Source organism: Rhinatrema bivittatum, chromosome 3 (genome assembly GCF_901001135.1).
Source record: "Rhinatrema bivittatum chromosome 3, aRhiBiv1.1, whole genome shotgun sequence".
Taxonomy (NCBI): Eukaryota; Metazoa; Chordata; class Amphibia; order Gymnophiona; family Rhinatrematidae; genus Rhinatrema; species Rhinatrema bivittatum.
The window spans coordinates 136,955,401-136,980,093 of record NC_042617.1 but is presented as its reverse complement, the minus strand read 5'-3'; the positions used below and the strand labels follow the sequence as shown (position 1 = coordinate 136,980,093).

Genomic DNA, 24,693 nt, shown 5'->3' with positions numbered 1-24,693 from the left:
TCTGAAAGACTGTTGATGGTCTTTTCTGTGTGAGCTGTGCTTCACAGTAGCTGCTGTTAGAGTTAGCAGAATTCAACAATGATTTTTTATGAGTCCGATTGCTTCTTTACCTTTGTCACCGAAAAGATTACCACCAGAACATGGGTATCAGCTAGCTTTTCATGGACATTAGAGACCTCAAGCTTTCAGCCAAACGAGTCTATTGAACCCAAAAGCTATAGCTAACAATCTTAAGTCTCAAAGGCATCATATATAGATCTAATTAGATGTTTTTCACCTTATTTTCCTCATTAACATGTGAACTTGTCTTGAATTTCCAACAAAAGACCTTCTGATGTGCTTTTTATAACATGTTTATTTATTTTTAACTTTTATATAAAGAGGTTCCTGTATGGGATACAGATCACCCCGGTTTACAAGAATCTGCAACTTCGCGCAAAGGCCGTACATAAAACAAGTGAATATACGAATACAAGAAAAGGTACAACTGGAACATAAAATAAGTGAATACAAGATCTGGTACAAGGAGCTTAAACTGAACATTCTTTGATATGGAACGGCCCAGGAGACCACAACAGGGAACTTAAGGGAGAGTTAATACATTCGAAAATAAAGTGGGTGTTGTGTGTGGGTACAGGGTTACGTACATTGCATTAAAGTCTGCAAACAACACTGGGTGAGTGAACATAGGGAACTGGATAGGACTGCTATTGTACCAAGGCCAAGGTTAAGGTTAAATAAGAGTACATTGTGGACTAGACCCGCCTGATATTAAACCAAGGCAAAAGGTTAGGTGTCAGGGAAGGCTTGGATGAAAAGCCAAGTTTTTAGGTTTTTTTTGAAAGCCGAGGGGCATAGTTCAAGTCGGAGGTCAGGGGGGAGCGTGTTCCCTTGATGGGGACCTGCTGTGGATAAGGCCCGCTTCCTTATTGCTGATTTTGCCGGAGGAGCATACAGCGTGCCTTTGTATGCACTTATGGAATTGATTTGCTGAAATTTTGGATACAACATGGAGGCTTGACAACACCTTCTACCCGCAGCATCTAGTAATTATTGTATCCTTTCCAAGAGGTTTATTGGAATGTGTCTGTGGCAAAACAAGGGTTTTGCATACTCTGATTTATTGTTCTGCCTGTGACACGTTTCCCCTGAGAGCTCCTTTCCTTTGGGCTGGAATGCAGGTAGTGTTATACCTCTACAATGCAGTTCAAGAAAGGGCGTTGGATGCTGCCTTGACTCAGAGAAATTTGAACAGCATATATATCCCAGCATCCTGAAGAAATTTAAGACTGAAACATCCTGCAGTGCTTTTGGCCAGAAAGCTGTTATCAGTCAGTAGGCCATTGGTCAGGGACCAAGTATTAGTACTGTGTGTACTGATTAGCCCTGCAGACAGAAGGAGCAGATCTCTATGTTGAGGCCCTGTTCAGCTCTTATGGACAGCCTTTTTTCCTGACCTCCAAAAGCACTAGATAAGTAGTGTTAAATGTTTATCTTGTACTGTTTAATCCTTGTTTTACCTGTTCATTTTTGCATATTAGATCTTATCTGTTCGCTGTTCCTACTTTTTCAGGCCAGTGCAATAAAGTGCGCCCAGCCTAGCACATAGCATCATGAGCGGGTGGACATAAACCCCAATGCAATAACGGGATCAGTGCATCCAAAACATGCTTCCAAACAAAGGAGTAGCTAACAGCACTCATCACATATAAATGCCATGCAGATGAGAATATTAGCTATTACCTCACAATGCAAAAAATCCCCATGTGCCTAAGGCGCGCTCTTTAACCCATAAAATGTTATGCCTGCTCAAGAGCAGGCATAAAGTCTTCCCACACATCAAGAGCTCAACTTAAAAACAAAAAAAAAACAAAACTGCTTTTCTGTGGTTCCTCCTACTTAGTATTGTGCGATACTAAGTAGGAAGAATCACAGAAAGCAGCACCCTGCAAAAAAAGAGTCTTCACATAAAAAAAAAAAAAATTTCAGGGCGCACAATACACGCCCATATTATACACGATCTGGGGGTATTGTGCCGGTAAAATAGTTGCCATGGGAAAAACAGATGATCGCAAATTGAGCGCCTGTTTGCCTAACCCTCACACAGCCATGTCTCTTGGGCGCCTGATGCCATGGACGTGCTAGGGACACAATTTATCCCTAGCGGGTCCTTTTTAGCACAGCAGCTCATTTGCTTATTGCATCGGGCACCCAGGAGAGGTGATTGCGCCCTCATTAAAAAACATGTGCTCAGTTTGGACATATTTTTAGCGCGTCCATATTGCATCTGCCTGTTTGTTAATAAACTTATTCGTTTGTTAGCTCTGCCTGCCTTATTCTGGCTAGCAATCCTGGTATTGTGCGTATTTAGTCTGTGGGTGTATTTCCAGGAACTCTGTGGTGTTACAGGTGGCACTGAGGCGTTATGTGACAGTCAAAGACTTTCTTGCTTTTTTGAGGGCATAATCCACCACTACGGAATCATGAGATATTTGAACTTTTTCTATATCCTGGACAGAGTTGAACTTCGTAATTCAAATTTATTTTTCTAGTTACTGGTGGTGCATAGACAGATATCTGCCAGATTTTTAGCTGAGAGATTTTTTATATATAAGAAGGCCCAAAGCTTCCTCACACACCTGTATACATAAATTTTAACACTCCTAGAAGTTTTCTTTCAGTTGTGTGTCCTTTTCTAATTTAAAGGGTATAGATCATGGGGGATCATGTGATGCTGTGGGCAAAGCAGGATGTAGGAGAGCTTTGTTCTGGGGAATATCCATACCCACCCAGCCTCTTAAGAACCAATCAACAATTTAAAATGTGCGTATAGCTGGGCAAATAATGGTGATTATTATTTTGGAGGCTTTGTAAGCAATGAGCACCCGTTCGGCAAAGAAAGAGTGTAAGAAAGAAAAACTACCACTGCAGGACTCTAAGATGGCAACCTTGAGTATAGTATCTCATACTCCTACTATAAATGTAGCTATGGTCAAAATGTTGCAAGCAGTCTTGCAGGCATTAGAACCACATTTTGAGTAGATAGAATCTATGAAAAATTAGAAGCAAAGGTCAGTACCTTTGGTGAGGTTAACAAGCAGGTAGTGGATCTGGAGCAGAGGATTTCAGATGTCCAGGATGAGGTGCCTGAGCAGGTTGGCGACATCACTGCCATGCAGGAGGCCACGCGCATGTGTGAAACTCGCCTGAAGGACCTAGAAAAAGGTCACACCGTAACAACCTTAGATTTGTTGGCCTGCCTGAAAGTGCAGGAGAGAGAGCTACGAAGATTCATGGAGGACTAGTTACCTAAGTTAGGCCTTGGTGGCCTGGCAGCAATTCCTATGGTAATCGAATGGGCACACCGGCTTTGGCAGAGGAAAATCGATAGAAACCAGGTCGTGAGTTGTTATTGCCAGATTTCTTAATTATGTGCACAAGGAGATGATCCTGCAGGCAGTGCACTCTGGTAAACCAATTTTAAGCAGAGGTAAATCCTTGTTTTTCAGGACTATTCAGCTAAATTGGCATTGTGCTGCAAATTTGGTCTGGTCTGTTCGGGTGCTTCATAAATTAAACGCACGGAGCTCACTTATCTATCCAGCTAAACTGAGTGTGGTTCATAATGGAGTAGTCAAGTGGTTTGGAACTGCTGTGAAGGCTCAGGACTTTTTCGCACGTTGGAGGGAAACCGTGGAAACCGTGAAGAGTCCTATCTCAGAACAGAGCTTTAGCTTTGTTGTTTCCTCTGACATTTGCCAAGCTGCGATGCGGTCCTTCTTACATACTTTTTCTAGGTTTTACTGTCTGGAAGCGCAGGCCCTGTAGGATGCAGTCTTTGTATGTACGGTGTTGACTGGACCATGGGCAACCTCCCACCCTGTTCGGGAGTAGCTTTGGTACATCCTGGTCCTGAGTCCATCTGTCTACATAATAAGAAAGGAGAAATTTCTACTGCCCTGATAATTTCGTTTTCCTTAGTGTAGACAGATGGATTCAGCTTCGCACCCTTGGCTGATGAATGATTGTGTCAATGGTCCTCCTGTGGGGCTACGTGTTCCAGGGGATTACTGGTAAGTGTTCATCCAGTCCCTAGATTGGGGTGCATACTTTCCTTAGTTGAGTTCAGTGTTCTTGTTGGTTGAGTACAATAATGGTTGACTGTTTTTAATCACGTTTTTTGCTAGTCTTTCCACAGCTGCTTTTGAAGAGAATACTGGCAGGCTGGAGTCACTGCAGAATATATACTGTGACATCAGCTTGCTCAGTCTCCATCTGCTGGCAAGGGAGCATAACCCACTGGTCCTGAGTCCATCTGTCTACAAGCTAGGAGACTGTCCATTGTATTGCCTCCTGCGCCTCTTCCCAGAGTCCTCCATCGGTGGGGGGGAAGCTCCAATGGCAGCAAATTCCTCGGGAGGCAAATCGCTTTGAACCTCCAGACAGTGCTGGCACAGGCGAAGAGAGCGATGTCTGAATTACCCTTATTTGAAAAACCACACAAATAGCAAGAAACTTATTTTTGTCCCCAGCACCAAAAAGGTCACTTTCTACACGGTCCCCTGCACGCACACCAACATGCACAAGGGCATACTTATGAAATTACGTTCCTGAATCTAGTCCGCGGGCTTGTGCACATACATGCACACGTCTACGTTTAGCCACCATTGTACTGTGTATGCAGGAAAAAAATTGCCTGCCATGGCCTACCACACAGCTGATTGACTGAGCCTGTAATGCGGGGTCCTAGTGAAAGCTGCTCTACCTGCCAACCCCATGCTGCCTCCACTCTCCAGTAGCTTCTCAGGGGTGAGAGGGGGGAGTAAGGGTAGTAAACACCAAGGGAGAGACACGAACAGGTAAGGAAAACAAGGGGGAGGCCTAACACTTCTCTCCTTTTTCTTTTTTTTACCTGAGCTCAGCCCTTCCCTGGCTGAGAGCATGATTGGGTCACCGGCCATATGGACGATATCTATAACTAGGGCCACTGCAAGCCTGTTAATTTAGCTTTCTTGGAAGCCTAATGCAGTTTTTTTGGCACTCTGTCCAATGGCTTGGATTCTTCCCTCTTTGGCCCTCTAAAATTCCACTTAACCGAGCAAACACTGAAGCTCCTTTATTTCATTAAATTTTCTGTCCCAAGCATGTTCAAATTCTGCCACGGTTTTGGTTGTCACTACCTCTGCCAGTAGGCCAACCCAGGCATTTTCCACCCTTTCAGTAAAGTAGTAGTTTCTCATGTTTCTTCTGAACCCTCCTGCAATTTGTATTTTCTATTTTATGGAAATTTAACCTTCTCATAGTTTATTGAAGCCTGTCAAATATTTGAATGTTTCTATCATACCCCTTTCTTTCCTCTAGCTGGTATATTTTAAGTGCCTTAAGTCTCTCTTTCTGGGGCTTCTGTTGTAGGCTTTTTATCATTTTAGTTGCTCTTTTCTGAACTATTTACATCCTTTCAATGTCCTTACAAAGCTATGGCCTCCAGAGCTAAATACACTACAGTCTCATTAGTGGCCTATAAATTGGTATTACTACTTCATTTTTCATACATGTCATTTTAACTGAAACACTGCTTGCTTAGTTAAGAACAGGATAGTCTACCAGTATAAACTGGAATTCTATTAATACAGTAAAGCCAGTTTTAGACTTACCACTCTGATAAACTCAAACAGTTCAATCACAGCAGAATTCAGCAGATTATATCTAGTTCCGTTGTCCAAGAGAGCATTTATAACTGGCTCAAAAAGATTTCCCTTTATTATATAACGGTTATAGAACTCATCTTTCAGACCAATTATCCTCCTCATGAATCTCAGAGCACCTAATCAAAAGATCATATACAAAAACACTTTCAAACTTTGGAACACATTTATGAACAAAAACAGGATTTAATAGAAAAAAATGCTCAATACACAATTACTTAAATTGACAGATTCAAAATCTGTAGCTGCCACCCTCCACAGATAGTTATTGTTTTTAAAGGAAAAGGAGAGGTTCAAGAAGTGCTCAGAAAAATAGGACAACAGAACAGAACACATTTTGTTAAGAGGTATTTAATGCCCCCCCACCCCAACCAGGATATTGCATGAGGTGGCAATTTCTGCAGAAATACGCTATATGAGTTTGTACATCTCCTACTCATATTACAATAGCATTATGTAATTTCAGAAGATGGGTCACAATTTATGACATTTAAAAGGATGGCCAATAATGTCTTACAGGTTGATACTGTAAGGCCGCGTTAGAAAGAGTGCGGCAGTGTCGGGCACACCCTCGTTCCCCGCACGCACAGTTCACTTCACATACCGCTCGATACTCTATGTAAATTGCTTGCAAATGCAATCCGCGTCTGCGAAGCGTTAGGGAAGTGTTAGGCCCGCGCAACCCATTTTACTGTATAGGCGCTTAATACAGCGCCTATACAGTATCCTGGGTGCGCTGGTACCTGTCATTTCAAATGTCATTTCAACTGACATTTGAAATGACAGGTACCAGGAAGTGGATGGTTCCCCCCCTCCCGAAGCAAGGCGCAGGGCGAAAATTAAAACAAAAGGGAATAAAGTGTAAAAAAAAGTAAACTTACTGGCAGGAGCCGGCGGGCGGGTGGGCGCCCGTTCGATCCAGGCGGCGGCGGGAGCGGGCGGGCGGGCGTGCATTCATCCAGGCGGAGGGAGCCGGCAGCAAAAGCGGCCTCCGGCAGCCCCCGCCGGCAGTGAATGAATGCACGCCTGTGTACGCCCGTGCGATTTCGGCGCTCAAGGCGTGACGTCACGGCATGTGACATCGGCGTTCGCTAATGCACTGCCTTGAGTGCCGAAATCGCACGGGCGTACACAGGCGTGCATTCATTCACTGCCGGCGGGGGCTGCCGGAGGCCACTTTCGCCACCGGCTCCCTCCGCCTGGATGAATGCACGCCCACCCGCCGCGGCCTGGATCGAACGCACGCCCACCCGCCCGCCTGGATGAACGGGCGCCCACCCACCCGCCGCCGCCTGGATGAAAGGGTGCCCGCCGCCTGGATCGAACGCACGCCCACCCGCCGGCTCCCGCCTGGATCGAACGCGCGCCCACCCGCCCACTACTGCCGCCTGGATGAACGGGCGCCCACCCGCCCGCCGGCTCCTGGGAGGTCGTCCATGGTGCAGTCCGGTACGTAGCTGTTCGAACACCACACTAACACCAGGTAGAGGGTAGGCGGTAAACTAACAGGTTAAGGACGCGGCAAAATAGCGGGTTACAAAGGAGATAATCGGAGCGCGCGTCACAGTATCGGAGGGGAATAGCTAATTCGTTCATTTACATATCATATACATGCTGGGTGCGGAAAGGGTTACGTGTCGGTTTCAAGAAGCGCTAAGGACGCGTGAAACTGGAGACTATCGCAGGATCGCCTTACGCGTCCGAATTGTGCGCCTACAGCGGGTTACAGACGGGGAATCTCCAACCGCACGTTACAGTATCGAGCTGTAAGTGAACAGATGTATTTCAAGGAATGTGAGCCAGATACGTTAAACATTTTTCCCCATTTGTGCCTAATTCACATAGGGCCTGATTTTCAAAAGCATTTACATGCTTAAAACTGGGTTTTACATATGTAAATGCACTACACCTGGGTAAATGACCTTTTGGAAATTACAATATCTGCCACTGAATTATCAATAGATTTTACATGTGTTAAGTGCCCTTAATGTGGTTAAATGGCTGTTTAGAATTAGTATGATAGTTTGTTACATTAACATCTGTAACTACTTTGAAAATTAACCTGTAAGCATTTTGTCTCATTCTGTGACATGGAGAAAAAGTTAAGGGGTCGATTTTAAAAGGAGCGCGCAGTTCCTGGTGCACGCTCATGGATGCACCATTTTTATAACATGGTGCACCAGGCTTTAGTGAATTAGGCCCTAAATTTCTAAAGCTTGGGTGGCAGTCTTCAAGAGCCACAAAAAAAAAAAAAAAAGGATGGGTTTTCAGGATATCCAGAATGAATATGCATGAGATAGACTCACATGTACTGCCTCTGTATGTAAATTTCTCAAGCATATTCATTTGGGATATCCTGAAAACCAGGTATGTTTGTGGCTCTCAAACTGAGCTGGCCACCCCTGAACTAAAAAATGCTTAGTATAGTATGTCAGGTTCTGTAAATTAAGTTCTCAATTTAAGACCAAAATCTTAAAGTAAGAACATAGCTTTTGATATTCCCTCCTCTCATTTAAAGTCTAAATACATCAAAACTTCGTTTACTACTTACACAAGGCCAAAAATGTATGTTTAGAATTCATCAAGATCAACACTCTTCTCAGTAAATCTTTGTTCATAATATAGTTTTTGATGTGATATGTATGGTGTTCCACGCAAAAAGTGAGTAATTCCAAAATTAAGGCAAGAAGCTGCGCTGTCTGATAGTTATCTATATAGAACAAGGGAAAAAAGGCAATTATCTAGTTGAAAACACATTTGCAATCCCTAAACCTATTCATTATGCAATGTCTAAACCTATTAACTATGACCCACAAATAGGATTAGGTATACATTCTATAAATTCAGGCTTAATTCTAAAAAATGATGTGTAATGTTTGCATAACCATATGTTATATACAAATTAAAAATTATGGGATATTCAAATGCTACATAGCTGGATAAGTAAGACTTATCCAGCTAAGTGGCAGCCGTTGGATAATTAATATCTGAATAACTTAGATAACTGGATTATCTTTGAATGTTGGGCCCTATAAATTTTAATAAGGATAGTTAAACCTTAAATATCTAATTACAAACAACTAGCACTTACCAGGGCAAATTGTGCTAGACTTGCTGGATTCAACTACTGCATCTGATAAGTATAAACCAAGATATAGTTTAGCTATTGCACAGAAACGTGTTGGCAGAAAGACCATATGGCCTATCTAGTCTGCTCATTTACACCAACTGCAAAGTCAATTAATTTATATCAAGTGATCAAGAAGTCCTTGTGCAAATCGCAACATTGTAAGCCATTCCACAGAATGGAAATGGCTTACAATTCATGTAAGCCATTTCCATTCTGTGGAAATGGCTTACATGAATTGACATGTACAGTATTCATCTCAGTTTACCCCCCACAAACATTTTTGTTAGGATTAAAATAGTAAGGTACATTATGACAACTTTAATATTAGCTTCATTTGTGTACTATAGGTACACACTGACTTCTTGATCACCCTGAATATTTAATAAGATGACATCCAAATTGTGAAAGCATTATCAATGCATATAATAATCTCTGAAAAGACAACATTGTGTATAAATACATAAATTATTTTAACATTTCATGATTAAAATGTTTGATTACATAATCATGTAGTTAAAAGTTTCTAGAATTTTTTTCAAAAACAGTATTCTTAATTATACTTAGGAATTAAATACACAGATTTTTAAAGTAAAGCAGTAGTGTACATTATTTCAGGATTGCCTATGCTACTTTTTACTTTCTACCCAATCCAAATTTTACAAAATTATTTTAGAAAATCTATTAAGATGTTTCTCTAGGAGTAACCATGCCAAGAAAAAAAAAATTACAAATGAACACTTGCTCTAAAATGACACAATCACCCACAGAAAATGAATTTATTTTATATGCCGAATAAGGTAAAGCAAAGAAGTTTACCCATTAACAGATAGGTAAACCAAGGACAGCAGGATAGTCACACAACTAGCAAGATCACATACGTTCTGTACAATTGTGAGTTTGTCTTGTTTTATGATGTTTTAATGATCTCATGCATTTTGTTTTGAGTATTTATGATTGTGTATGTAAGCCGCTCAGAATTTTAGATGCGCCATATACATTTTTTAAATAAAGGTAAGCAACTTTGCAGGATAATATAGTCACATAACAGGAGTTCCTAGCCAAGGTTTGTCTTCCAATAAAAAAAAAAAGTCAAACACTGCTGCCAATGCGCGGACAAAATATTTTTGTTGAGAGAAAGCAGAGATGCTTACCTGTAGCAGGTGCTCCGAGGACAGAAGGATGTCAGTCCTCACATATGGGCACAGAAAACTTATGTCAAAGTTTCTAGAACATTTTTTCTGAGCCTCTCTGAGCATGCAATATACAAGCATCCACACAGGATCCCATCAGTCTCTTTTCTGAGGAGCCAAATGTCTCACGGAAAAGTACAATCTCTCTACTTTTCTCCTCCTTGGATTATTTTTCGCTATTTTTCACAATAATTTTGCATCACTGGGATTGTGCAATCAACACAGGGTCCCCAGTTCTCCCCACTATCATCTCAGTCAGGTTTTTCAACATTTCGATGTTTTCTTTTCACAGTCGATCCCTTGGGATGACTGGGAGCTCACTATCTACTGGCCATTGATGGCTGCTGCCATCAATTACGATGATATGTCCCTTTTCTTTCGTGATGGCATGTGAACGACCAGGTTTAAGCAATGCCCTTGGTACACGAGGAATATGTGTATTATGAATCCCCAGGACATTCTCTTTCCCTGCTAGATATATGGCTCTTACAGTGAACAAATATCTAGGAAGTTACGCATGTTTAAAGAACACAAATTAGTGAGAACCCTGTTTTTGTAGACTGATGGAACAAAATGCTTAGCAAGTGTTCTTTAGACCTTATGGTTCTCATTATAGATAAGACTAAACACGTCTCTAATTCTTAAAGCAGAAGTGGACACCATGCTAAGCTCCTTAAAAACAGGAATTGCCACCAATCTGACAGACACATATTTGGATGACCTCAAGAAGAATATAGATAATTTTCAAGCTAGATTATGTTGCTTCAAAACTAATAAATATTACAGAGATATTTAACATTATTTATATACTGCCTATACAATGGGAGTGAGTCTAAACAATTTAGAAAGAACCCACACAAAAAAAAAATCATAAATGCAACAAAAAAAGTCAAAAAGCAATAAATCTTAAACAAATATGCAATAAAATAAATATCATGCCCCAAGAGAGGAACTATGATTATGAAAAGGGATTTGTGTATCCTTGGATGGAGCCAAAGAAAATGATTAAAGTAATATTCGCACCATTTGAAGATTCCTCCGGGAGTGATGATCTGAATCTTCACCTTTTATTTTATTTTTTTTAAGAGGAAGGCAACAAAGACAAAAGAGAGGAGAGAATACGACAGCAGAGATAAAGAAGACAGGGTTGAGCTCATCCCTTTACCTGTTCTCAGAACCAACAAGTACAATACAGTTAGCAAAAATGGATGGCCTGCCTACAAGTACTGATGTCTCAGATGTAACTTTATTCTTCAATTTATCTGATAGAATGCTTCAGAGTCTGAAGAGTCCATTCTATCCAAAGGACTATCCTTTGCAGCATGTCAACCATGTGATTCTTTTCAAACAAGGGTACATTTAAAGAAATTTATAAGAAAATTGTCTCTATACTTCTTTTTTTCAAGAAATGTAGAAATCCAACAGGAATGTTCCATTGTGAAGAAAAAATCGAGATGGTGTCCACCTGGTCCTTTGGACCCAGTATTATATACCTTTAAAGAATCAATTCTGAGGGATATTTCCTCTTTTGAAAACAAATGTTCCATTTTTTGCACACAAAATCTGTCTAAGGCAGAGAAGTGTGCCCTCGAGAGTTACAGAATGATTCAACCATAGTCATAAAACAGGCTGATAAAGGAGTTGTTTTCCTAAATTGGACGGATTACCTTAAGGAAGCAACAGGACAGCTTGAACATGGTTCATATTATAAAAACATTACCATGGACCCAAACAAACAGCTCAGTTCTAAAAAAAATAAATTAATTAATTAAAATAAAAAAATAAAAAAATCACAGAATCAGTCTTGGAAGCTGGTTTCCTTTCAAAGAAGGTGTATGAATTTTTGAATATCACACACCCAAGGATGGCAACCCTATATTTTCTGCCAAGATTCATAAATCCACCTTGGCAGACCTATTGTGTCTGACAATCTATTTTGGAGCTTTAATCTATGTTAATGGTTTTTTTTTAACCATTTGTTTCCAAGATGACAACCTATATCCATACTTGAATGTGATTTATCAGTTTTTTTTCATGAGCCTTTGATGGTCACCTTTGATATTACTTCACTATACATGTCTATTCGGCAAGATAAGGCTTTGGAAGTTCTAGCTATATATTTGAGAAATAGAGAACAATCACATCAGGCGCCATCTTTTATAATGAGGCTATCATCAATTGCATTCAAAGAAACTGTTTTCTTATTTCAAGACAAATTATATTTACAAACAGATGGAACAGCAATGGGAGCCACGATGTCTCTCTCAAACTAGCCAGTCGTTAGAAGGCTTAATTTGAAAAAACCTGGATATAGCAATCTCCCTTTCATGATAAAATTGTACTCTGGAAGAGATACATCGACAACTTTATGTTATGGGACAGTACTGTTGAGGACGTTACCATACTTCACCAACGGTTAAATACCTGTGAGGAAGAGTTACAATTTTGTATGAATTTCAGCATGACGAGGATCTCCTATTTGGATGCTGCCCATTTTGTTAAAAGCGTTCACAAAAAGAACACTGACCGCAATAAATATTTAAGCTTTTCTATTGCTCATCCTAGAGTTCTTCGTGAAAATTTACCTTTTAGTCAGTTTTTAAGAATTAAAAAAAAATATGTTCTTCCACTGATGAATATAGAAGTCAATCCAAAACTCTCTCTCAAGATTTCTTATCCAGAGGATATCCAAGCAAAGTTGCTTGCAAAGCATTTAAAAGAGCCCTTTATTATCCCAGGGAAGAATTAGTCAAGAGTAAGATTAAGAAACCTGAAGATGAAGAGATTTTTACCTGCATGTTGAAATACATGACAGGCACAAGTGAAGTAACTAATAACATTAAGAAAAATCGGGACATTTTGACTATACATCCTGCATGTCATCAAAGCAGATTAAGGTTTGTTTATCACAAGGGAAGAACTTAAAAGAAAAACTTAGTCCAGCATTTTTGCTGTTGACAAAAAGACAACAAGGAAGCTCTCTAGTCATTTCAAGTGTGATTCAAGTCAATCTTGTGCAGTAATGTCTAATATCAAAACGTTTGTTCATTCCATTACTTCTAAGGAATACCCAACTGTGCAACTTCCTATGAAATTTATGTTTGTCCATGTCAGGGAAGACAAAAAGGAGTTTAAGAGCTCACATTTCTGAATATAAGAGCTGTTTAAAAAACATGGAAAGATTTATGCACCTCTAGTGGCACATTACATTGGGGCATCACACATTTTCAGATTTTTTGTGATCGATTCTGCCCCAGTACATCCTTAAGGTAGCAATAGAGAAAACTATTGCTCAGACAGAACAAAAATGGATTTTTGAATTGGGAAGCTTACAACCAGCGGGTTTGAATTTTGACGGATTGGGGACAATTTTTCTAACAATTTTTCCAATCTAGATATGAATAATGTACTTTTGAAGGAAATTTGATTTGTCAATCTATCTCATTACTTCAAAAGGAATACCCTTTAAAGAGTTTTCCAATTGTAAAGTTTCCCATGTAATTTGTGTCTGTCCGTGTTAAGAAATTGCATCTCTGAACATAAGAGCTGTTTAAACATGGGAAACTTGCTGCACCTTCAGTGGCACATTCCAATGAGGCATCACAAACGTTTTTAGATCATAGGCTTTTTTTGTGATCGATTCTGCCTCAGTACGTTTTCAATGGCAAACACCACATAGGGACTATATCATCAAATTTCTCTAGAAATCCCTTTTATACATACACATAGAGAAATATAATTTTATATAATTAATGTGCAAACATTTTTTTTTATTATTCAATATATAAACACAATACATTTAAAATCAATGAAAAACAGTCACTCCCTTTCACACCTTAAAATCCATACACTAATGACACAAAACATTGATATAATTTTTTACTTTAAAGTGCACAGGTGCCCCCAAAATTTTTTTTACAAAAGATAGAAAAACTTTTCTTCACAGGGTTTCCGATGTTTTGATTAGGGTACTATGTACTCCCAATATCATTTGTTTCTCAAAATTCACTGTACTTAATTCACACAGAGAGAAAGAAGTTGCTCTATTCCTTCATCATCTGTTTCTGAAGTCCAACAACGGATCCTTGTTTCACCCGTGAACGGGCTTCATCAGGGACAGATTATAAAATCACAGGTTGTGACCTATAATGATCCATCAAACACAACATCTCAATTATTATAAATATATTTTTTAAAAAATATTTATAATCTCATTTATATTTTCAACAGCACTGATAATTCCCAAGCACTGAATATCTTTTCACCCCAAAACCTACCTATTCTTTGTTTGTAAATAACTCGCTCAAAAAGATTTCCAATAAAGTACCACCATAACTTTCCTTATACAGCTTTCAATGAAAGCCTAAAAACGGAAGAAAAAACAGGGTGAAAAAACGCTACCTCTACCGAGACAAACCACTACAAAATTCAGAGGGAACTCCGTAATACCTTCAACGAAGCGAAAAGACGCTCTCACATAACGGACCAACCTTAAATGTCACAGAAAACGTAATAACGTGAATTCCTTAACCCAGAGTTTATATCTCCTTGTCCACTCCCATTAATTTGAACAGCCCAATCCTGTGCTTTCCTTCACGATACATTGCTCTCACGACTTAAAAAAAAGCTTCCCATTCAATGGGACCATTAAGGCCCCTAGGGGCCACCGTACCCCATTGAAAGATGAATCGCTGTTCTAAACAATGTAACACTGAGGAAAGATCATCTCCCAATGTCAACTTAAAGTTTTTCGTTGTAAAACAAGTTAAGTCATCGGCGGTATGTTTTTCTTGTATCCAGTGCTCAACCAATGGAGCCGATATTCTACCGGCAATAATGCGGCTTCGATGTTCTATAATCCTCACTCGCACCTTTCTGCATGTTTGGCCAATATATAATAAATCACATGGACATACTATCACATAAATGACCCCACTGGAATCACAGGAAAAATGACCTAATAATTTATAAGGAAATTTTAAACAGGGATGGCAAAACTCTTTAATCTGTAATACGTGTTTACAAACAGAACAGCCTCCACAACATACTTGTCCACAATCAGTATCCTCCTGTACCTTCACCCTAGACTTTCTCAAAAGATTACCCAAATTTTGACATTTTTTAATTGCAAAAATTGGTCTTTCTAAAAATACAGGCAGAGACGACAACATCTGCCAATGACTCAAAATACACTGCTTAATTTTAATGTTCTGGAAGAGTAAGGAATAGAACACACTATTCTTGATAATTTAGTTTTTTTTTTATTTTGAATAAGTAAATTGTCTCTGTTTGCATACAGGGCTCTCTTATAAGCCTTCTTAACTGTACTAGGTTTATAGCCCCGAGAAAGAAAACGCTCTGTTAACACGGCAGATAGACTCAAACTCCTGCAAAGATGTACATAATCTTCTGTACCGCAAAAATTGTCCAATAGGTATATTATCTCTCAGCTGTTTGGGGTGGAAACTCTTAAAGTGAAGCAAAGTGTTCCTGTCTGTGCTTTTACGAAATACAGTTGTTGTCAATTTATCCTTTTGCCTCAGTACAATCATATCTAGAAATTGTATTTTCTGTACATCCCACGTATAAGTGAATTTTAAATTAGAATCATACATATTTAAATCATATAGAAACAATTGTAAGTCAGCAACAGAACCACGCCATATAAAGAACACATCGTCAATAAAACGTTTCCACATTATCACATTGGAGAACCACTGGGACCGATAAACAATTTTTTCTTCAAAAAATGCAACATACAAACATGCCGCACTTGGCGCAACTGGAGAACCCATGGGTATTCCCTTTGTCTGCAAATAAGTACGAGAGTCAAAACTAAAAACATTACAGGTTAACACAATTTCTGTGAGTTGAAGCAAAAACTGTAATCTATTTGCAGAAATATCTAATTGCATAAATAGATTCTTTATAACCTTAAAGCTTCCATTTGAGGGATATTGGTGTACAGCGAGACAATGTCTGCTGTAACCAATATCCAATCCTCACAGGACTGTGGCAACTCTGAAATTTTATTAATGAAATCAGTAGAGTCTTTAATGTATAAAACAATTTTCACCACATATTCCTGTAAGAATCAATAAATTTTGCTAAAGGTTCTAAAACCGTACCTATATTTGCCACAATAGGTCTCCCGGGAGGGTTAACCAACGTCTTGTGAATTTTAGGCAGAATGTAAAAATATGCCCTTTTAGGACACGCTACGTACAAATAACGACCTTCCTTCTGTGAAATGATCTTATTTCTAATAGCAGCCTCCAATATCTCATTAATTCGAGACTCAACTGACAAAGCCCAACTTTCATCAATTTGAGCATAATATTCCTGATCATTCAACTGTCGCATGACCTCACGATCATAATCTACTCGGTCCATCACGACTACCCCTCCCCCTTTGTCCGCTGTTGTAACCATTATTGAATTATCTGTCCTTAAAATATGTAAAGCTTCCCATTCACCTTTAGTTAAATTATATGGAATAAATTCTTTGGTATCTTCCATACCTTCCAGGTCTTTCCAAACTAACATCTGGAACTCTTGCAGAAGCGGACTAGGCGGGATAGGGGGAACCCAATTAGATGGTTTATATAATTTATCAGTGTTGTCTGTACCCTCTATCTCAATTTTAAGAAATTGTTCATGTTCAAAGAAAAATTCCCGTAAATGTAACCGTCTGAAAAACTTTTTTAATTCAATACGGGTTTGCATCGCATCATGCTTACATGCCGGTGCAAAAGAAAAACCTTTATTAAGAACCTGAATCATTTCAATGGTGAGTCTCTTAGAGGATAGGTTAAACACTGAACCACAGTCAGTATTGTTAGCATTCTTCACTTGCGTAAGTTGTAATTCGCACTCCCAGCTTTGTTTTTTTGAAACCCGGGTTCCCTTACGTTTTTTTGACCCCGCTGTCTCTGTTCTAAAAAATCTGTACGTTTTCCTTTATCAGATATATCTCTCAATTCATCATCTTTGAACTTTACTTGACGCAGATCTTTTTGTTGTTTCTTGAACCCTTCTGTCTCATCGTTAGATTCATCAGATGATGAAAAATCACCTCTCCCTCTCCGTGCCCTCCTCTGTACCTGCATCCAGGGATATACATACCCACTGGTATAATCTTTTTCGTCCCTCTGAAATTTGCTGATCTTAAATTTTTTAGTCTCATTAGTATAGTTTTCTAATTGCTCCTGTAACTCCTTAATCTGTTCCTCCAAAACTTCTTTAGGAAACTCATTTTTTATCTTTTCTAATTCTAATTCTGCCTCATGCTGCATCTCCTGCATTTTAATTTTTGTATTTTCCACAATTAAGATCATCAGATCGTATGAACATTTGTTCAGAATTGAATTCCACTTCTGAACAAACACTTCGTCTTCAGCAAATAATGAAGGTTCCTTATTAATCCGCAGACCTCGCGGAATACGCTTCACAAGACAGTATTCCGCGAGGGTAGCAGCATGAAGTTCTATCCTTATCATTTTTTTCTTATTTTTCATATAAGATTGCCAACTACCTGAATTTTCTGCTACAGGAGACTTATCAAACAATCTAAATATGTAGCAGAGTTACAGGAGCAATTAGAAAACTATACTAATGAGCTTACAATCTATTCAAGACAAGCATACACAGCATAAGAGATTTTTGAGAATTTGATTCATTAACAAAATTGTTAAAATCAATAAGACTTAGTGGGTAATCAGGGGTTAAAACTTAAAAGCAGACTCAAAAAGGTGAGTTTTTAAACTGATTTGAATAAGGTCAGAAGGGAGCATGGTACTAACTCAGGAGGTCTATTCCAAGCATATGGAGCAGCAAGGTGGAAAGCACAAAATTAGGAGCTGGTGGAGAAGAAAGGTGCAGATAAGAGTGACTTGCCTGATGAACAAAATTCATGAAGAGTTATCAGCATAAAGACGGTACTGAAATCCAAAGGACTCAGTGAACAGAGAAAAGAAGGCTGCCTAGGAAAAGCCCTAAGGCAACCAATTGATAGTGGGATAGTGCAGAAGAGGATCCACCAGAAGATACACTAAAAGTGCAATAGAAGAGGTAAGAAGAAAACCAAAACAAAATAAGTCCTGAAATCCAAATGAGAAAAGAGTGTCAACTAGTAGGTGATGATCAACAGTGACAACAGTAGGATAGGTCAAAGAGGATGAGGATAGAGTAAAAGTCTTTGGTTTTAACTATAAACAGATCATTGGAGACTTTAGCAAAGGCTGTTTCTATAAAGTGCAGAGGGCGAAAGAAAGAGTGGCATGGATCAATAATGGCTAAATATAAAAGAAAATCAAGACAGCATGTTTAAATATTTTACAAGTAAAAGGGAGGAGGGAGATAGGATGATAGGGTTTTTTTGAATGTTGGTGTGATCACAGCAAATTTGAAGGAGCAGAAACAGTTTACTCCTGGAAGAATTCTGTGAAAAACAAAGTACAAATTCTGTGCACAATTGTTGAAATTACTTACCTGATAATCTCCTTTTCCTTAGTGTAGACAGATGGACTCAGAACGAAGGGGTATAGTATGCTCGTCCTAGCAGTTGGAGACGGATCTGACATCAGCACAGGTATATGTACCCCCACAGGAAGCACAGGTATATGTACCCCCACAGGAAGCGTTCCTTGCAAAAGCTGTTATGGATGTGTGTGTACTGACGCTCAGTGAAATAGTGAAACAGGATTCCCCTGACCGATTGATAGTAGCTGGAGACCACCAGCATTGCCAACCGGAAGGCGTCGACACCTGGCAAAGGGGACGCTCTTATGTAAGGAAAATGACATGGCCTACCTTGAATCGGTGAAACCCATGTATACTAGCAGCCTGGGCGGGATGCTGAGTCCATCTGTCTACACTAAGGAAAAGGAGATTATCAGGTAAGTAATCTCAACATTTTCTGGCGTGTAGCCAGATGGACTCAGAACGAATGGGATGTACAAAAGCTTTACTCCCAGCCTGGGTGGGAGGCTGCCTGAGGACCGTGTAGGACTGCCCTCGCAAATGCTGTGTCCTCCCTGGCCTGGACATCCAGACGGTAGAACCTGGAAAAGGTATGGAGGGAGGACCATGTCGCCGCTTTACATATTTCTGCAGGCGACAACATCCTGGATTCTGCCCAAGATGCTGCTTGGGCTCTGGTAGAATGAGCCTTGACTTGTAGAGGCGGTGACTTCCCGGCCTCTACGTAAGCTGCTCTGATGACTTCTTTAATCCAGCGGGCGATGGTGGGCCGAGAGGCCGCTTCACCTTGTTTCTTTCCGCTGTGCAGGACGAACAGATGGTCCGTCTTTCGTACTTCTTGTGTCACTTCCAGATATCTGGCAGCAATCTGCCGATGTCGAGATGGCGTAGCAAACGCCCTTCTTCAGATTTCTTCACACCCGCCGTGGTAGGCAAGGATATGGTTTGGTTAAGATGAAACTGTGAAACCACTTTAGGTAGAAAGGAGGGAACTGTACGAAGATGGATAGCCTCAGGGATGATTCTGAGAAATGGATCACAGCAGGACAGTGCTTGTAGCTCTGAGATGCGGCGTACTGAACAAACAGCCAGCAAGAACACCATCTTCAAAGTGGGAGAATGGAGAGACAGGCCCCGAAGGGGTCTGAAGGTGGATCCCGCGAGGAAATCCAAAACTATGTTGAGGTTCCACAAAGGCACTGGCCACTTCAGTGGCGGACGAATGTGCTTGACTCCTTTCAGGAAGCGAGAAACATCTGGATGCGTGGCAATGGTCTTGCCATCCCTCCTGGGACCATAGCAAGACAGCGCAGCCACCCGAACCTTGATGGAGCTGAGGGAGAGACCCTTCTGAAGTCCATCTTGCAGGAAATCCAACACAATAGGGATTGTGGTCGCATGTGGATTGGTGCCACGAGTGTCGCACCATGCTTCGAATACTCTCCAGATCCTTACGTAGGTGAGGGATGTGGAAAACTTGCGAGCTCGGAGGACTGTATCTATCACGGGCTCCGAGTAACCTCTTTTCTTCAGTCTAGCCCTCTCAATGGCCAGACCGTAAGAGAGAATTGAGCTGGATCCTCGTGGAGGATGGGACCTTGACGTAGAAGGTCCCGGAGAGGAGGCAGGGGAAGGAGCTCCCATGCCAGTAGTCTTCTCATGTCCGCGTACCAGGGTCTTCTTGGCCAGTCTGGTGCCACCAGAAGAACTAGGCCCCGGTGCTTCTGAATCTTGTGGATGATGGCGCCCAGCAGAGGCCACGGAGGAAAAGCGTATAGCAGAGTCCCTGGAGACCATGGCTGCACCAGGGCATTGATTCCGTGTGAGAACGGATCTCGCTTGCGGCTGAAGTATCTGGATACTTGAGCATTGGACTTGTCCACTAGTAAGTCCATGTCCGGAATCCCCCAGTGATCCACAATCATCTGGAAGGCTGTGGGGGACAGCTGCCATTCCCCCGGACTTAGGCTTTCTCTGCTGAGGAAGTCTGCCGTGGTGTTGTCCCTTCCGGCAATGTGGACGGCAGAGATGTCCTGAAGATTCACCTCTGCCCAAGCCATCAGTGGAGCTATCTCGAGGGACACCTGTTGGCTTGTGGTTCCACCCTGTCGGTTGATGTATGCCACCGTGGTGGCGTTGTCTGACATCACTCTGACTGCTCTGTTCCTCAATCTGTGAGCAAATCGTAGGCATGCCAATCGGACTGCCCGGGCCTCTAGACGGTTGATGTTCCACCCTGACTCCACTCTGTTCCATCGCCCTTGTGCGGTGAGTTCTTCGCAGTGTGCTCCCCAGCCGCTCAGGCTGGCATCTGTGGTGAGCAGAGTCCATGTGGGGGAGGACATTTTCGACCCCCTGCTCGTGTGGTTGGGCTGCAACCACCACCGTAACTGGGTCCGCACTCTGGCTGGTAGAGGTAGATGCATGGAGTAGTTCCGGAAGCGGGGACTCCAGCGAGAGAGCAGGGAGCGCTGTAGAGGTCTCATATGGGCCCTTGCCCAAGGTACCACTTCCAGGGTGGAGGCCATAAGGCCGAGAACCTGCAGATAATCCCAAGCTATGGGCCGACTGGCTCCCATCAAGGACCGAAGACGCGTCTGAAGTTTTAATCTTCTCTTGGTGGTGAGACTGACTGTGTCTGCCTGGGTGTCAAACTGGACTCCCAGATATTCCAGAGATTGGGAAGGCTGTAGGCAACTCTTGTTTAGGTTGACTACCCATCCCAGGCTTTCCAGAAGGGTGATCACTCTTTTGGTTGCCCGATGGCTCTCCTCTCGTGATTTCGCCCTGATCAGCCAATCGTCTAGGTAGGGATGGACAAGGATTCCTTCTCGTCTGAGCGCCGCTGCTACCACTACGATCACCTTGGTGAAGGTTCGCGGCGACGTGGCCAGCCCGAAGGGCAAAGCCCGGAACTGGAAGTGGCGTCCCAGCACCTTGCGGCGTAGGTAGCGCTGATGATCCTGATGAATCGGGATATGCAGGTAGGCTTCTGATAAATCTAAGGCCGTGAGGAATTCTCCTGGCTGTACTGCGTTCTTGACTGAGCGCAGAGTTTCCATGCGAAACCTCGGGACCCATAAGTATCGGTTGACTGACTTGAGGTCCAGTACGGGCCGGAAGGTGCCCTCTTTCTTGGGTACCATGAAATAAATGGAATAATGCCCAGAATTCATATCCCGTGCAGGTACCAGGATTATGGCTTTCAAGGACAGGAGCCTCGCCAGGGTAGCTTCCAATGCTGCCTTCTTGTGGATTGGACACGAAGATTCCACAAACCTGTCCGGAGGGAGATGATGAAAGTCCAGATAATACCCCTCTCGGATGATGGCGAGGACCCACTGGTCCGACGTAATCTCGACCCATCTGGGGTAGAAGAGGGTTAACCTGCCCCCTATGGCTCCGTCCCCCGGATGGATCGGCTGATTCTCATTGTGAGGCACGGCCGGGACCTGAACCCGGGCCGACTCCCCTCTTGCGCTGCTTGGTCCGAAAGGACTGATTCCTGGCCTGATGACGAGGTGCCTGGTAGCGACTCCTATAGGGAATGAAGCACTGGGAGCTCCTACCCCTGGAGGGCCTTGGAAAGGTGCGCTGGTTCCTTCTGAACCGATCTTCCGGCAGTCGAGGTACTGGAGATGCACCCCATGTGCTGGCTAGTCTATCAAGGTCGCTGCCAAACAGGAAAGAGCCCCTAAAGGGCATTCTGGTGAGGCGTGTCTTTGAAGGAGCATCGGCTGACCAATTCCGGATCCAGAGCTGCCTCCTGGCGGCTACGGAGGATGAAATCCCCTTGGCTGTTGTCCGGACTAAGTCTGACGCAGCATCCGTGAGGAACGAGAGAGCTGACTCCATGTCTGCTGCTGGAGCATTGTTCCTAACCTGCGACAAATAGGAGTGCGTCACCACTGTGCAGCAGGTTGCAATCCGCAAAGATTGAGCTGCCACCTCAAAGGTCTGTTTCAGAATGGCGTCCAGTCGCCGGTCATGAGGCTCCTTGAGGGCCGCCCCCCCCCCCCCAACTGGAATGGTATTGCGCTTAACCACAGCGCTAATCAGAGCGTCCACCTGAGGGCATGCCAGCAGCTCCTGAATAGCCGGCGCCAGGGAGTACATGCCTGTCAGTTGCTGTGCTGCTTGCAAGAAAGGAAAATGGCGGGCTGTAGGACGAAGGCCTTCCAGCAGAGGGTTCTGTGTATAGGGTACCGTAGCGCTGGGACCTGTAATAGCCAACTCCGCCAGGCACTGAGATACCAGGTCGGAGAGATCCTCTTTAGGGAAGAACCGCCTCATGGTTCGGTTTGGCTCAATCCCTGAGGGAAGTTCCCCCTCGTCCGGGGGTTCGGACTCGTCCGGTGAAACATCAGGATCCGTCTGAACCGGACTGTCGGGAGGCGGGAGGTCCCGCCCACGATGAGGGCGCGAAGGTCCAGGGACAGGATCCACAGAAGCCGCAACAGCAGCAGCAGCAGGGCCTGGACGGGAAACTGATTGCATCTGTACAAAGGCATGAATTCCCTTAAAGAGATCCACCCAGGAAATGGAAGCGGTCTCTAATCGCCGGGGTACTAGGTCCCCCGGGATTCCAGGTTGTTCGAGACTGCCTGCTAGATTCGGGGTAGCCCCTGGGGAACTGTCAGCAAACCTCGGTTGAGACTGGTCCTGGCCCGAGGCTCCCACGGCCTCCTCACATTGGGCACAAAGGGAGTCTGGCTCTTCACTGTGCGTGGCCCGAAGCTGGCATGCTGAGCAGAGGCCAAGGGCTTTAATGCCAGAATCAGGAGGCGCCGCCGCTGAACATGCTGAGGCGTTCTGGTCCATCCTGGAATATACGCCAAATACAATAGGCGCACAACAATATGCGACAGCAATGTGCACTTAATACAAGAAGCGCGCAATAGTATGCGGCAGCCAAATGGCGCTGAATAAAACAGGCGCTCAAAAGTATGCGGCAGCAATATACGCTTAATACAACAGGCGCTTAATAATATGCGGCAGCAATATGCGCTTAATACAACAAGTGCTCAATAATAAGCGACAACAATATACGCTTAATACAACAGGCGCCTAATAATATGCGGCAGCCATATACGCTTAATACAACAGGCGCTTAATACAACAGGCGCTTAATAATATGCGGCAGCAATATACGCTTAACACAACAGGCGCTCAACACAACAGGCGCTCAAGAATATGCGGCAGCAATATACTCTCAATACAATCCAATATGCGCTGTTCAGTATGCGGTCAGCAATGGACGCTCAATGCTATCCAATATGCGCTCATTAATATGCGGTCAGCAATGGACGCTCAATGCTATCCAATATGCGCTCAGTAGTCTGCGGTCAGCAATATACGCACAAGGAAATACAATATGTGCTTAGTAGTATGCAATATGCACTCAATGATATCCCATATGCGCTTAAGCAGAAACAGGCGCCTATCATGGGCGCTCAATACCTGAACAAGGCAGACAAAATGGCGACCTCCATGGCATGCCACATGCAGGCAACGCCGCCGATCCTCGTTCCTCGGAGACCAAAAGTAAGAGATGTACGCCTTACCTGATCCTCGGCACTTCCCGGCTGGAACCCGGGCGGTCTCCGGCTGCGGGGGAGAGGGCAAGTACCTTCACCGCCGCGTTTGAGGAAATGTACCCGCTGCCTCGTCCACGCCGGGACCGAGGCGCCTCTCTCGCCACGCCCGGGGGCTACGTCCCTGCCGCGATTCGGCCACCGGACCAAGGTCTTAAACCTCCGGGGGATCGCGGAAATCACTCCGGGAAACTCAACTGGGGGAGGGACCCCAAGGGTATCACCGCAGGAGTGCAGGGCTCGATGTTGCTGTAGAAATGTAGTAAGAAGAAAGTAGAAATAGAAAGTAGATTGGAAACACGCTCAGCGAGCGTGCAGGCTCTCCAAACTGCTTTGGAGACGGAAATTACTGAGTTGCTACGCTTCCTGTGGGGGTATATATACCCGTGCTGACGTCAGATCCGTCTCCAACTGCTAGCACGAGCATACTATACCCATTTGTTCTGAGTCCATCTGGCTACACGCCAGGAAAATTTTAAATTCTGTAAAATTCTGCAGCTTATTTGTTCGGATAAATGTAATCGAGTAATAATTTATAATGCAATATACGGTAGAAATTACTGAAAAATGCAGGATTTTTAAATTTTTGTGTA

At 42.8% G+C, this 24,693-nt stretch overlaps 1 protein-coding gene across 7 annotated transcripts in view; it reads right to left on the bottom strand.

Annotated features, from left to right (window-relative positions):
* PPP4R3B (protein phosphatase 4 regulatory subunit 3B) overlaps positions 1-24,693 on the bottom strand; it is a 287,048-nt gene that overhangs the window by 70,631 nt on the left and 191,724 nt on the right. For 5 of the 7 annotated variants that reach the window (XM_029593745.1, XM_029593747.1, XM_029593743.1 and 2 more), the window contains 3 exons: positions 8,797-8,838; positions 8,257-8,415; positions 5,655-5,824 (listed from right to left, as the gene is read on the bottom strand). In XM_029593745.1, the coding sequence (XP_029449605.1) occupies positions 5,655-5,824; positions 8,257-8,415; positions 8,797-8,838 (371 nt within the window). The remainder of the gene's footprint in view (positions 1-5,654; positions 5,825-8,256; positions 8,416-8,796; positions 8,839-24,693) is intronic. The other 2 variants (XM_029593748.1, XM_029593749.1) reach the window with 1 other exon arrangement.